Genomic DNA, 15,803 nt, shown 5'->3' with positions numbered 1-15,803 from the left:
CAGCAGGGTGCATTATAAGCCAGAGTCTACCAAGTTTGACTGTAATAGGCTTAGGGAAGAGCCAGTTACTTGCTATGCTTAGTAATGGAAATAGTTGTGGTGTCTCAAATCCTTACAAAGTAGCCAAGTTTGGTAGATGTTGACCTTTTAGAAGTAACTGGAACATGTTATAGGTATTTGAACAATGAAGATACAGAAAGGATATGTAGTGTATCAAGAAATGTCATGCGACAGACGGGGGGGGCAACTGGGCAGTCCCAGGAGCCCCAGCGCCGGGAGCCAGTTCCCCGCCTATCTCCAGCTGTGGCGGGAAGTTCAACGGGGCAGGATTGGCCCGACCAACCCAGTAGGCTGTACCCGGGATTGTATATAAGCGGGACCCGGCCCGCGTGTTCTCTCTCTAGCTACGTGCTCCCAATAAACCATGTTGCCCTACTCTCGTCTCCGTTTCGAGTACGTTACACTGGCGACGAAGGTGGGATACTAGCCTCAGCGGCTACGACGGAGATCTGGGCAACAAGCGACCGCCGCCGCCATCATGGCCAACCAAGGAGGAATCACCGGCTACCTCGAGCCCTTCGACCCTACAAATCCAGAGGGATGGGAGTCCTACGCGGAGCGGGTCGAGTTCTACCTCCGGGCCAACAAGATCACTGACGCCGGAGCAAAGAGGGACGTTCTCATGAGCGTCTGCGGGCCTGCCACGTTCGAGATCGCCAAGGGTCTCTCGGCACCCGCCCGTCTGGCGGAGAAATCCTATGACGAGATCATCCGACTCCTCACGGGACACTTCTCACCACAGCCCTCGCGGGTGGCTCGCAGGTTCCTGTTCCACAAACGGGACCAGATCGCGGGCGAGTCCGCCGCGGACTACCTGGCGGCCCTCCGCAAACTCGCCGGGAACTGCAACCTCCCCCAACTGGAGGAAGCCCTGGCGGACAGATTCACGTGGGGCCTCCGCGACGAAAGGCTCCAGCAAAAGCTCTTCGCCAAAGAAGAGCTTACCCTCCAGGCCGCCTTCAGCGAGGCGGTGGCATGGGAACGAACCGCCCGAACGTTTCCCCGGGCCAAGATGGAAGCCGCCCACCACGAAGAGCTGGACCACGACGGCCCCGAGGAGGAGGAAGCCCATCAGCTACGCCGCCCAGCCGGGCCACCCAACAGAGCGACCCAACGCCCCCGAGCGACCGACCGACCACCAGCGTCGGAGAGAGCCCCGGCCACCAAGTGCGCCAGCTGCGGCGGCCCCCACGAGAGGAGAGACTGCCAGTACCGGACCTGGGACTGCAGGAGCTGCGGGAAGACCGGCCACATCGCCAGGGCTTGCCGAGCCAAGCCCAACCGCAGGAAGCCGACCACGTACCACGAGTCCGCGGAGTCCCACGCGATAGACTCTACGTCCCTACAGGTACTGAACTTGCCCCACGATTCCCCCGATAAAATCAAAGTGACGGTCCTGATCGAGGGGAACCCCTGCCAAATGGAGGTGGACTCAGGGTCCTCCATTTCCCTCATAGCGGAGGAAACCCTAAGAGAACTGTGTCCCCGCCAGCGGCTGCAACTTCGGCCGGCAGACTTCATACTCCGGGACTTCCAGAAGAACCCGGTGCAAATTGCAGGGTGGGCGCGGGTACAAGTCGAGCGGGGGTCCTTCCACGGCCCGCTGGACATCCTGGTGGTAAAGCGCCAGCTGGCTACCCTGCTAGGTCTGGCCTGGTTCAAACCCATGGGAATCCGCGTGGAGGGGGTGGGGCAGACCTTAACGCCCCGTGGGTTCGGGGAGATTTGCAAGGAATTCCCCGAGGTATTCGATGGGTCCCTAGGAAGCTACCGGGGGCCGGCCATCTCCCTGCCCCTAGACCCCACAGTCAGGCCGATTCGGCTCAAGGCCAGGAGGGTCCCGTTCGCCTTGAAACCTAAGATTGAGGCAGAGCTAGACCGCCTCACGGCACAAGGCGTCCTTGAGCCGGTGGACTACGCCACTTGGGAAACCCCCATCGTTACCCCCATCAAACCAACCGGGGAGGTGCGGATATGTGCCGATTATAAATGCACCATAAATAAGGCTCTACAGGACAACCCCTATCCGGTGCCGGTAGTGAGCCACGTCCTAGCCGCCCTAGCGGGGGCTAGGATATTTGGGAAGCTAGACCTAGCCCAAGCCTACCAGCAGCTCCCAGTAGACAGCAAGACGGCAGAGGCCCAAACGATCGTGACACACAGAGGGGCCTTCCGCGTAACGAGGCTGCAGTTTGGGGTGAGCGTCGCTCCGGGGATTTTCCAGAGCATAATGGACTCTCTCCTTAAAGGAATTCCCGGAGTCCAGCCGTTCTTCGATGACGTTTTAGTCGCCGCCCCGGACCCCGAAGAATTTGGCAACTGCCTCCGAGAGGTGCTCCGCCGGTTCCAGACCGCGGGGCTCAAGGTCAAGAGGGAGAAATGTTTGCTGGGGGTTCCACGGGTGGAGTTCCTAGGGTTCGCCGTAGACGCAACTGGAATCCACCCCACGGAAGAAAAGACCCGAGCCATCGTACAAGCCCCGACCCCCACGAGCAAAGCGGAGCTACAAAGCTTCTTGGGGGTGCTCAACTTTTACCATTCCTTCCTCCCCCACAAGGCTGCCCTCGCGGAGCCCCTTCACCGGCTGCTGGACAAGAAAGCCCCTTGGGTTTGGGGCAAACGACAGGCCGCCGCGTTTCAGGCGGTCAAGGACGTCCTGGTGTCCAATGCGGTGCTCCACCATTTTGACGAGGCCCTCCCCGTCATCCTGGCATGCGATGCGTCGCCGTATGGGGTGGGGGCAGTCCTGGGGCATCATCTGCCAGATGGGAGGGAGGTACCGGTCGCATACTACTCCCGCACGCTCACCCCAGCCGAGCGCAACTACGCGCAGATCGACAAAGAGGCCTTGGCAATCGTGGCGGGGGTCCGCAAGTTCCATGAGTACCTATATGGGAGACGGTTCACAATTGCCACGGACCACAAGCCCCTTTTAGGTCTACTAGCCCCAGACAGACAGACCCCCCAAATACTCTCACAGCGCGTGTTGAGGTGGAACCAATTCCTCAACTCATACACGTACACACTGGTTCATAGGGCCGGCAAGGCTATGGGTCACGCGGATGCGCTCAGCCGCTTGCCGCTCCCGGAGACGGGTCCGGACCCCGCACCCGCACACCAGGTCATGATGATAGAGAGCCTCCCGGAGCCGCCACTCCACGCCGCGGAGGTGGCCAAGGCCACTCAGAAACACAAGACACTGGCACGGGTGCTCGACTGGGTGGTGAGGGGGTGGCCAGAGGGAAACATGGGTGAGGAATTCAGGCCTTACAAGGCGAGGAGGGAGGAATTAGCCGCGCACAAGGGCTGCATACTATGGGGCAGTAGGGTAGTGATTCCGCCCCCGCTCCAAAGGCGTGTTTTAGAATCCCTACACGAGACTCACCCCGGCATAGTGCGAATGAAGGCTCTGGCCAGGAGCTACGTCTGGTGGCCGGGAATGGACGGGGAGATCGAGGGCTGGGTCCGCCGATGCGAGACCTGCCAGGAATTGCGGCCCGAGCCGCCCAGCGCCCCCGTCACTAGGTGGGAGTCCACCCGGAAACCATGGTCGAGACTCCACATCGACTTTGCGGGCCCTTTCCAGGGGCAAACCTTCATCATAATAGTGGACTCCTACACCAAATGGCTGGAGGTCATCCCCGTAGGGTCCCCCTCGTCCACAGCCGCGGTCAGAGCTCTGCGCAGGGTCCTATGCACACACGGCATCCCGGACACCATAGTCTCTGATAACGGGGCCGCCTTCACCTCAGCCGACTTCCAGGCGTTCCTGCAAAGATATCTGATCAGGCACATAAGGTCGGCTCCCTTCCACCCGGCCACCAACGGCCAGGCAGAGCGGATGGTCCGCACAACAAAGGAGGCCCTCGGCCGAATTGTACAGGGGGACTGGGACCACAGGCTGGCCGCGTTCCTCTTCGATAATCGGATCACACCCAACCCGGTCACAGGAGTCAGCCCGGCTGAGCTCCTCATGGGACGCAAACTCATAACCAGGCTGGACCGGCTGCATCCCGACCGAGCTTCAGACACCCGCGGGAGTCCCGAAGTCCGAGACACCGTCCGGGGCTTCTTCGCGGGCGACCCAGTCTACGCCCGAAACTATGCAAGGGGCCCCGATTGGGTGGCGGGGCGGGTACTGAGGGTAACCGGGTCCCGCCACTACGACATATCGACTGAGGGGGGCCAGGTGCTACGGCGGCACATTGACCAGTTGAGGCGCCGCACTCTCCCGGAGGCACCCGCAGACACAGACGAGGCTATATCCCGCGAGGAGCCAAACGGAGACCGCATAGAAGACGCGATCCCAACATCCGGGATGCGGGCGCCAGAGGTACCGGGGCCGACCGAGCCCGAGGGATCCGCAGAACCGAACGGGCCGCCCCCGTCCACTCCAGGACCCCCCGAAGCACCATCCCCGGCGGCCGCGCCGCCTCCACCCGAAACCCCCAGACGGTCCACCCGGGAGCGCCGGCCCCCCGCATATTTACAGGACTTTGTACATTAACCAGGGGGGGAGGGGTGTAGTGTATCAAGAAATGTCATGCGACAGACGGGGGGGCAACTGGGCAGTCCCAGGAGCCCCAGCGCCGGGAGCCAGTTCCCCGCCTATCTCCAGCTGTGGCGGGAAGTTCAACGGGGCAGGATTGGCCCGACCAACCCAGTAGGCTGTACCCGGGATTGTATATAAGCGGGACCCGGCCCGCGTGTTCTCTCTCTAGCTACGTGCTCCCAATAAACCATGTTGCCCTACTCTCGTCTCCGTTTCGAGTACGTTACAGGATACATTTTCTTTCTCTTCAGGTCAAGCACAAAGCACTGGTGAAATGAACAGATGAAAGTGGTTTATACCAGGTTAGAATTATCTACTCTAGCCAGCAGCAGCTCTCCAAGATCTTGGGCAAAGATATTTTTGAGCCCTACTACGAGAAATTTTTTTTTAAAGCTGGAATGGTAACACATGAGCTACACTTGTGACTCCTTCCGATGTTCCCCTCCATGCACAAAAAATGTCTAGAATTAACTGTGATGCTGAGCTATTGATGAAGGAAAATAAGAAAATGCAAAAGTGAGGTCATATTTTTATATACAGGCGAAGTACTGCTAAGTTCTATAGATTCAAGGGGGAATTTAAACAAATCTTTAACTTTCTCCCTGTGATAACATTTGGACCTAGAACACTAAGCCCAGTTTTGCTGGAGACAGAGGTTGCAAGTGATATCAAAATGCTTATGTGGTTGTACATGTTGTGTTTCATCAATTATTGTGTGCACCTATTTGGTAAACAAAAGGTCCCCTGTGCAAGCACCAGTCGTTTCTGACTCTGGGGTGATGTCGCATCACGACATTTTCATGGCAGACTTTTTTACGGGATGGTTTTGCCATTGCCTTCCCGTCATCTACACTTTCCCCCCAGCAAGCTGGGTACTCATTTTACTGACCTCGGAAGGATGGAAGGTTGAGTCAACCTTGAGCCGGCTACCTGAATCCAGCTTCCGCCGAAATCAAACTCAGGTTGTGAGCAGAGAGTTCAGACCGCAGTACTGCAGCTTTACCACTCTGTGCCACGGGGCTGCAATTTGGTAAAGGAGAAGGTTAAATAAACCAAAGAAAATTAAATTTGTGGCAAAACGTACCTTCTCAAATTCAGGAATTAATCTTAGAAAATCTCTGTGTTAAACAGTAAGCAAGGCAGAGTTGAACTCTAGTTCAAATGAGCCAATAGAAAAATAGAAGAATGGAAGCAGGATAATCAACTCATTCTACAAGATATTTGGGTCTGATAGAATTTTTTGCCCTGTGAAGATAAGACAGGAAAAGGAAAGGTCCCCTGTGCAAGCACCAGTTGTTTCCGACTCTGGGGTGACGTTGCTTCCACAATGTTTTCACAGCAGACTTTTTTATGGAATGGTTTGCCATTGCTTTCCCCAGTCTTTTACACGTTCCCCCCAGCAAGCTGGGTACTCATTTTACCGACCTCGGAAGGGTAGAAGGCTGAGTCAACCTTGGGCCGGCTACCTGAATCCAGCTTCCACCGAAATCGAACTCAGGTCGTGAGCAGAGAGTTCAGACCATAGTACTGTTGCTTTACCACTCTGTGCCATGGGGCCGCTGTGAAGATAAACAACTTTACAATTCAAAGCATTTACTAACAAATAGTATTGAAAAATTACTGATAAGCTCAAGATATAACAATAAAGTATTAAATACGACGCTGTTCTTTCCATAGCATAAATGCAATTTGCAACACTTAGAGCTAAACTAGACATATGTCTGACACCTGGAAGATGCTGTCATTTCAAAGCCTATTGAGTTGATTTAAAAAGGCCCTGAGGGGCTGATTCTGACTGAGCCCACAGTGTGGCAAGATGAGGTACTCTTCCCCCCCCCCCCCCGCATATTTTCAAATGCTAAAACAGCTGTGACCCTCCCACTCGTGGCTGTTTCATCACCTGAAAATGAACATGGGAGAAAATGTGTTTCATCCCACTGTACCATGTGGGGGCCCTTGTGGATTTTTAAATTGCCTCATTAGGGTTTAAAATGGCAGCAGCATCCAAAGGTCTGATCCATGGATGCCTTAATGTCTATTTTGGCATCTAAAGTGAGCTCAAAGGTGCCCTTGGAAATTAAGGCATACTTGCTGAAGCTGGAGAACAACCAAATTTTGCACTTCATAGTTGTGGATGAATAACACATCCTGGATATGAAAGAAAAACTGGAATCCATCTGACTGCAATGTATTTGCTGTGTTCAGATTTCCTGTCTGCCAGATGTAATAACTTTGAAAACAATGTCTAAATATTTCCACAATACAAGGTTATTTAAGCACTCGAAGGAAGGTCTAGTTCTGTCCAGCTTTACTCATCTGAAGCATCGATCATTTCTGTAGTGTATTATTGTCTTTCACTCAGCGCTAGGAAATTGAATTGATAGTCATTAAAGATAATTAATTTGTGAGTGGAATTTGATGCAATCTTGGCCAGATGTCCACCAGACAAAGCAATCCTTATTTACCAAAGCAGAATTAGGAGCATATTCACAGTATTTGTAACATGCAGACAGATAGAAGGTGGCATGGTATAGCCCAGTCTCATCAGATCTCAGAAGCTAAGCAGGATCAGTACTTTGATGGGAAACCACCAAGTAAGATTCTGGAGAGGAAGGCAATGGCAAACCATTTCTGCTTCTCACTTGCCTTGAAAGCCCCTTGCTGGAGTAACCACAAGTTGGTTGAGACTTGACAGTGCATATTTACAAACTTGCTTGTAGAACCCAGAGTGTGTGTAGTGACATCCCCATAGACTGACATCATTCTTCTTTGTGCCCTTCTTTGTCTTCAGTTTCATGTAGCCTAAACATTACTTGGTGTTCATGTGACACTAAACTATATTTTACATTGGGAGCAGTTGGAATATACAGAGTAGGGTTTTTTTTTATTTATTTAGAATTTATATCCCGCCCTTCCCACGAGTGGCTCAGGGCGGCTTCCAGCAACTGGGTTGCTGGTCCCAGTTGAGAGATCCTCCAGTTTGGAGCCCCTCCCCCCGGCTCAGGGCTATCAGAAACCAAGGAAACCCCCCCCCCCCATAGAACAGGCAAGAAACCAAAAGTAAATGCAATGTGCCTATGTCATCCAGAAATGACCCTTCCCTCCTCGTAAATGCACCCCCCATCCCCTGCCCCTCAGCCAAGGGACCTGGCAACCCTAATACAGAGTGAAAGCATGGTTGTAAAAACTGTACACTGAATTAGAAGCCAGCTAACTTCAAAACAATATAACATTGCTTAAATTTTTTTTTCTGGTAACAATCAGAAGAAGAGTAGTACTTTCAGGACTTTAATTGCAACCATGTTGGGCCCAAAATAAATAGACTAGAAATCTGTTTATCCACAAAGGACTAGCGCGAACAAGTCAATACAAGCAGATTACCGTTGACTCTTCTGTTAAAAGTACTCGTAACATAAAGTTACTGAAATTAGGTTTTCTGACTACTACCTGCCATGGAAAAAAAAGATTGATGTTTATTGAGGAGGTGTTATAAGAAGTTTCTAAGTGCAATTAAAGCATTCATCTAAGACAAAATGTCTTAGGTGTGGATGCAATTGGGGGGTGGGAATGTGTGTAGGTATGTAATAGTTTCCTGTTTGGATAGATAGACATTGGCTTGTAGTCTTACAGATGATGACTTAAGTCAGATATTTGCTTGTCTACCATCACCTACCAACACTGGAATATTCCATAAGTGATCCCTTTTAGGCTTTCCACCCACTCATGTTCTCTGACCTTGATGTCTTCACACGACAGTTGGAAACTTTCCCTATTTAGCCATACTTTTAAGAAACATTCTAAAGTTTCATGGTAAACAGCTGCATAACTCCTGGGAGGTCTGCTTTGGAGAAGAATAGAAGAATTTGAAGCAAAACATTGGCACAGAAAAGAAAGGGGGGGCAAACAGCAGAAGGAGGACTCCTTTGGCAAAGTGGACTGGTGGGTTTTAAGTCTTTATCAAGTATGCCTTTCTTTTGATTGGCTTATGAAGATTCATTAGAATTTAATCAGGACCTCTTTTATCAATTCATTTCATCTCAGGATAGTGCTTGAGCACTATGGGATGAACAGTCAGTTACACCTCTGTGTTGTGCACATGCATTCAATAGCAGAAAAGATGTCTGGCCACGGGAGAAGAAGCAACCCTCCTAACAGATGCTGAGTTTTTCATCAAATGCTCTGGAATGCTTTTGTTGACCTCATTACAGAAGTATTCTGAACAATTTCCATACTGGTTTCCAAATTTTCACAGAACTCCTTAAATTTTCACAGAGGTCTTATTTTATCCTTGAGGTGTAAATGATATATGCAACTGGGTGCAGACTGAAAGAGACTACTTTACTGAGACTACTGAGTGTTTTAAAGAAAAAAATATCATCATTCATATGATTAAAACAGCCATTCCGAAAATTCAGCATTGAAGCCCTCAATCTGATTGTCCTGCTGTGATGTTATATAAAGGTAACACAGTCAATAGCAGTGTATTCAAAACACTTCTTCAAACAAGGGGAGATCCAGTATGCAGGAATTTATTTAGGTGAAACAGACATTGCTTTTATACATCATAATATCACAGCAGCATTCTTAAAAAATCCTGAGTTTGGAATATTGCCCATTAAAAAGTCGGTAACGAAGGACTGTATATACAAAGCATTACAATCTTGGAGTTATGATTTCTTTTCTCAAGTTTATTCCTCAGGGGTTTTTGCTTGTTTGTTTGTTTTGTAAAACAGTTCTATGATCCTTATTTGTGAAACACACGTTTACAGGGGTTTTTGCTATATGTTGTATGGAAATTGGTTAGAGGTAGGTTTAGCAAAAAGTGCTCTCTATTTGCGACTCATTGCAAACAATTATGGATTCATCTAACAAACTCCTGGCTAACCCAGCAATTTCCCTTTGTTGCACTTTGGGAGAGTAGCCACAAGTATTTTTTGTCACACCTTAGAACAGGGGTGGCCAAACTGGCTTAACATAAGAGCCACATAGAATAAATGTCAGATGTTTGAGAGTCATAAAACATGAATTTCAGATGTCTGAGAGCAGGAAGGCAGGCAGGAAGGAAGGCAAATAGATGGAGGAGGGGGAGGCAGAAAGAAAGCAACTTTAAATGCATTTCCCAAACCACTGGCTGGCTTGGTGAAGTGATTTAAAGAGACAAATACCTTCTCCAACCTGGCCGAAAGGGTGGTAGGGGTTTCAAGAGCCACACGATATGTGTGAAAGAGCCACATGTGGCTCCCAAGCCACAGTTTGGCCACCCCTGCCTTAGAACATGTATTATCTGAGTCCCTGCCTACTGAAGCTAATGTTATTAACTGAACATAGCCAAGAATTACCCCAGTCCTTGCTAACATGCTCCAAACTGGGTTACCAACCTACAGGTCATGCCAGGTTTGCCAGATACCCCTTAGCAACTGACAGCGGCAGGGCCTTACTGGCAACTCTGGAGGCCTCCTCCAGCATTTCAGCCATATTGTAGGTGACAACACTTCCAGCATGCATCAGAAGTGATGCTCTAGTATTTGGGCAAAAACTCTATGGTAAAAACTGTTTTTACCATATAATTTTTGCTCAAATACCAGAACATCATCACATTTGTGGTGATGCAATCACATCAATACTGTGTGCATCAATAGTGGCATCACTACAATGTCAGCAACACCAGCCTAAGGCTCTTTTTGCTGCCATGATGTGGCTGAAATGCAGGGTTAGACCTCCTCCACTGCCAGTAACTCCCCCTATCTGCCAGCTTATTGGTGGGAGGCATGGATTGTGGGAGCAGATCCCCTGTCCTGGTGGGTTTCTAGCAACCCAATGTAATGGCTGAAGTTCTCATGGAGTTATAGCTAATCTCCTGATTATAGAGATCAGACCCTCTAGAGAATGTGGCAGAATCAAAAGGTAGATTCAGTGCCATCACACTTCTGCTAAGCTCCCTTCCACACCCCAAACTCTGCCCTCCTCAGGTTCCACCCCTAAATCTCCAAGAATTTCCCAATTCACAGATAGTAACTCTGTTTCTAAATGCTGAAAACATCATAGTGGTGGCTTGTCTACAGAGAGGAATGTAGATGAGAGGAGCAAAGAGCTATTAAGAATCAAATATAAAATTGCCAAAGAGGACTACTTCTCCTTTTGCCTTCAGTCAGAAACCCTGCTGTTCAGTATCTCTTCACCTTTATTCAGGTACAACCCCAACTTTAATCCTCTCTCATTCTTAACTTCAACCTTTTTTAAAAAAAATGTAGATAACACTTGCTGAAGCCTACTTCACAGTGACCTTTGGAGACTTAATTAATATTGGAAATATGTAATGTGGGATTCTCAGGTGAAGAAACTACAGGAATTCTAAATTGTATCAATATTTCATACTCTCTGCATTGAAATTCTTCTCTTGGTTGGCATAATCACTCATCTAATTCACCCTTGTGGCTCATTTCCATAAGCAACCTCAGAAGAAGTTTCAAACATTTATAGTGAAAAGATGTCTACGAAACAGAAAAGTACCCTACTGGAAACTGTTTCAAGATAAGGACAATCTATTTAACAACTCTTAACCCTGAGTGACACCTATCCAGAAGCATTTAACCTGCCACTGATCTGCAACTCTTTCCCCAGCCTATAGAGGAATCCCAGAAAGGACATGTGAATCTCTGTGGTGGTAATCTTGTAGCTTTGATGCTTACCAGAGAGTCTTTCATTTTCAATGGATGCCATTATCTACCTCATTATATAATACTGTATTAGACAAGGCACACAGATGTTGCCAGGGCTTTATTTTGTAGCAGGAACTCCTTTGAATATTAGACCACACACCCCTGATGTGGCCATGGGTAATTTCATAGAAAAAGAGGTGCCGGAGTTCAATAGCACAACACATTTGCATAACACATTTGCATATGCCACACATTACCGGAAGCTCAGCTCAGCCACACAGCTCAGCATCTATCTTAAAATGCTTCTTAAATTATGATTGTCATAATAAAACCTTACTCCCATCATACTTGTTAAATTACTTTTTCCTATGTGGCCACAGTGGCATGAGGAAGATTTCCATCTGTCTGCTTTCTATGTTTTGGTTATTTTCCCATTTTTTTGTGGGGGAAAATACTAGAAAGTTTGTGAAATCTTAAAGTTCAGCAAAATTCTCACAGGGAGATTGAACAATGGAGCCCAGAAGCAAGTATTTGGGAGGGGGGGGGTGTTAAGAAAAAGTACAATAAAATTTAGAGATTCCAGAGCTCCACTCCTGTAACCTCCTGCCCAAAATGAGGCCTGGATGTAGCCAATTTTATAGTAGGCCTTGTACTAAGAGCCCTGTAAGCTCTTAGAGAATTGGCGACATCAGGGGTTTGTGGCCTAATATGCAAAGGAGTTCCTGCTACAAAAAAAAGCCCTGAATGTTGCTACAAAAAAACCCGGCTACTCTGAGACCTCAAGATACCTGTACTGCTCAGCTCTAAGTTGCAAATTAGTTTATCTCATCAAATAAATTGTCTACTTGGGGCTGTAGGTAGCATAGGGCCAGTGGTACACCATCCTACTAGGAATACAGATTTATCCTACCTAAGATTTTTTTTCTTCAATCCTGTTTAAGTAATTTTTTTAAAATGAATAAATTCTGAAGAAAATTCTTCCTTAGGTTCAAATATTTAAAGAAGTAGGCAAAAGCTTCAAATTTAGAAGTAAACACTCTTATTCAACATATAATTTCTGATGCTGATGATTAATAGGACCATAAACTATGGAAGCAAGATTATTGACATTTCCACTCATTTCTTTGAAACCCACTTAAAAATGGCAGAAAAATTAGCTACGACCCTTTGTCTGCCTATGATCTAGACCGGCGTTTTCCAATGGCAGAGTTGCTAACCGGCAGCGGGCAACGCAGGCCTCAATGCTGGGCCATGGGGCCTCCCATTGATGTCCCCCCGGCTGGCGGAAGTCAGGGGACCCAGCCATGCTGGCACGGCGAGAGTCAGCTGTGCAGTGAGAGTCAGCAGTTTTAAAGGTGAGTTGCTCCCATCCCATTTCTTTCTGTTTTTCTTTTCCTTTCCTTTCTCTTTCTTTCTTCCTTTTATCTCTCCTTTCTTTCACTCCTTCCCTCCCTTCCTATTTCCTTTCTCTTTTCTTTTTTCTCTGTCTATTTGTTTCTAGCTGTCTCCCCCCTTTAATTCATTCACTCTTTCTTTCTGTCAGCTAGTCTTTCTATTACCCTATCTATTTGCTTTATTTTGTTTAGGAAAGGTAGAATAGAGGGATTTTGCAATGCAATTTTAAAAATAAAACATCAAGAAAAAACACAAGGATCACACAGCAGAAAACTAAAAATATAAAATGCTCTCAGCCTGGGAAAACATGAAATGGCAGCCTGGGAAAACATGAATTTTCCTTACACACACACACATTCTCTCTCTCTCTCTCTCTCTCTCTCTCTCTCTCTCTCTCTCTCTCTCTCTCTCTCTATATATATATATATATATATATATATATATATATATTTCCTAAACAAAATATTTCAAGAGTTTTAAGCATGTTTGTACATCATTTCCTGTCTCCCAGCTCCACCCCCAAAGTCTCCTGACTCCTCTCCCAAATTTTAGTGGGCCACGAAGGAGAAGTGTAAAAATAACCGGGCCATTGGGGGTGGGGGGTGGGAAACCCTGATCTAGACTATGTTGACCATTTATAAATATTATGAACTCCAGAGTTCAGAGCTGATTTATGAACGGTCCTGCATATTCAGTAATAGGATGTTTCTATCCTTTCTTCATATTTCCATAAGTAAAAATGATTCATACCTTCTTAATGCAGAAGGCATATTAAAAAATTAATACATATTAAAAACCACCATGTGTCAGAAGCATCTATAGCCATTCTATGATTCTGATGAAGAAGCTGTTTCAAGGCCAGGATATGCTGGGCTCCAAACCTGGCCAGTGATTTTTGCTGGCTTTGTTTATCCTTGCCAGCAGGCATCAACCCTCATCCCATCAGCATGTGCCACACAGACAACGAAGGATCGATGCTGCTGAGTACTCACATCCTATCACATGGCCCAATGAATGATAGGATATCGCAGGAACTGTGTATTATGATATGATGACTCAGGGTAAACACCAATTCTATAGACATTCTTGAGACAAAATTATCGGTCTATCGGAGATCATTACACTAAGGGTGAGTTTACATGTCCATATTCAATAGATTTCCAAATATAAGGCTTCCAATTCTTCAGTTGTGTACATGGATACATATATGATTCAACCAAAGAAGGCAATAAAAGGCAGAAAAGAAAAGCATGTGATCAAAACCTTATTTTAGTGTTGCATATAGCATATTACTGGACAGAGGCAGGAAATTAATTGAGCATACAATGAAACAAATGACACAGAATATCACCAAAGTACTATATTTCATTGATTTAAGGAAAAGTGGGGGAGAGGGCTTTCCTGTTACACAATCACATTTATAGCCAGACACAGCCACATGCTGAGATCCCTCTGGAACTGGATTATTTAAACAAATTTGATAAGCATGGACTCTTTGCATATCAGCGTGAGATCTCTATAGGTGGAAATAACTGAGACCAGAATTCTCTTTGTGCTAATTTCATTTCATCACATTTTCTGTAGTACAACAAACAAGTCCAAGACAAATAAACCTGTAAAACATACCCAGCTTTAGTGATATCTAACACTTATAGGGATTTCTGCCATCCATCACACGTCCCATGCTGCAATCAAAAGCTGGTGCTCAAGGGCAACCAAGTACATATGCTTTTCTACATCAGCCAACATCACTGTCTATAGAAACTATCCACTCATACTCAAGAATACTCTCAGATAATCCACCAAGCAGCAGAATGGTGCAAATCAAAATAAGACCCAACAACGTGGGCCTGTGTAGCACCACAGTCTGCAATATCCCAACAAGCCAGTCTCTATAAAACAGGCAGCTCTCTTTTCTCCTTTTCTCTACCCTCATATCCCTTCTGCAATATTAAATGCTTTAACAAGTACATTCCTGCTATTCAGAAGGAAATCTCCTTTCTCTCTGTACCATAACATGCAAATCTTAAATTAACCCATGCAGCAGTTTAGAAATTGTGTATAGTGAACAGTTTGTATTAAGTTCCTTTAAAGGAAATGCAAAAAAGGAAGTGATAATTACAGAATACAGGGAATGTGTCCTTCTCAGCATTAGCTGAGGACACCATGGTCATAATCACAGCAAAAGCCAACACATGAAACAGTAGAACCAACAGCACATCTGTTCAAGTCTTAAAACAAAATCCCAAGGATATAATGACAGTGAAACCACCCCTTGGAATTCTCACAACAGATAGCAAAAGTATAACGAGAAAGGGTAAAGAATGTAGAATCAAAGATAACTCCTTTATCTTACCTTTGCCATCTGGGCCTGAACTCCATTTGCTTTTAGAGATGCTACCGCTTTCTGTGCTGCTGCTGGACTGTCAAAATCTACAAAACCATAACCTTAAAAGAGAAAACAAGATTTCATTCATATTTTTAAAGACCCTGTTACTTCATCAGATTCTTGGCAAATTATTTCTTCCTACTGCCCTCAGTTGCTTTCCTTTCCACTCTACTACCTCCAAGATATAATACTGTGCTTCAGTATCTGGTTCAATAAAGCCAGATTCAAAGGGTATTATGGTTTATGTTTATCAAATTAACCCATGAGTGAATATTAACTGTGAGACTTTGTACGAAACATTTTCTACTATTACATTTTCATTCCCCTCAGATCAACAAAGATTTTCCCCTTTGGTGGCCACAGTACTGATTTCCAAAGATTCTAATAGAATTAGGCCACCAAGTTCCATTGCATTGAAGCACATTTTGGAAACCTAATTCCCTTAATATTCATCGTGTGAATATTTTTGGAATTTAAGTAAAGGTCTCTCTTTGAGAAAGGTCACAGCTCCACTCTTGCCTTCCTCGTAATCCTTGCTGCAATCCATATAGCTGACACCAACGTAAGGTGCCTGAAAGCTATAATAATATTAGCACTAGAATGCTGATAGCTTAACAGCTCTGCAGCAGACATCTCCATTTACTAGGTCAATATGCATTAATACAGAAAGCCAGCCACAAATATGCTGCTGCCTTTACTGTTCTGCATTTTTTATTATCTGTAAGCCTTCTGTATGAACCAAAAAGGG

General features: G+C 46.7%; 1 protein-coding gene across 6 annotated transcripts in view; it reads right to left on the bottom strand.

Annotated features, from left to right (window-relative positions):
- Positions 1 to 15,803, bottom strand: part of RBMS3 (RNA binding motif single stranded interacting protein 3) — a 1,175,542-nt gene that overhangs the window by 390,535 nt on the left and 769,204 nt on the right. For all 6 annotated transcript variants that reach the window (XM_060248818.1, XM_060248816.1, XM_060248822.1 and 3 more), the window contains one exon: positions 15,023 to 15,114. In XM_060248818.1, coding sequence (XP_060104801.1) covers positions 15,023 to 15,114 — 92 coding nt within the window. The remainder of the gene's footprint in view (positions 1 to 15,022; positions 15,115 to 15,803) is intronic.

The sequence above is a fragment of the Heteronotia binoei genome, chromosome 10, assembly GCF_032191835.1.
Source record: "Heteronotia binoei isolate CCM8104 ecotype False Entrance Well chromosome 10, APGP_CSIRO_Hbin_v1, whole genome shotgun sequence".
NCBI lineage: Eukaryota > Metazoa > Chordata > Lepidosauria > Squamata > Gekkonidae > Heteronotia > Heteronotia binoei.
Note: the sequence above shows the minus strand (reverse complement) of the source record. Positions and strands in the feature narration are given on the sequence as shown.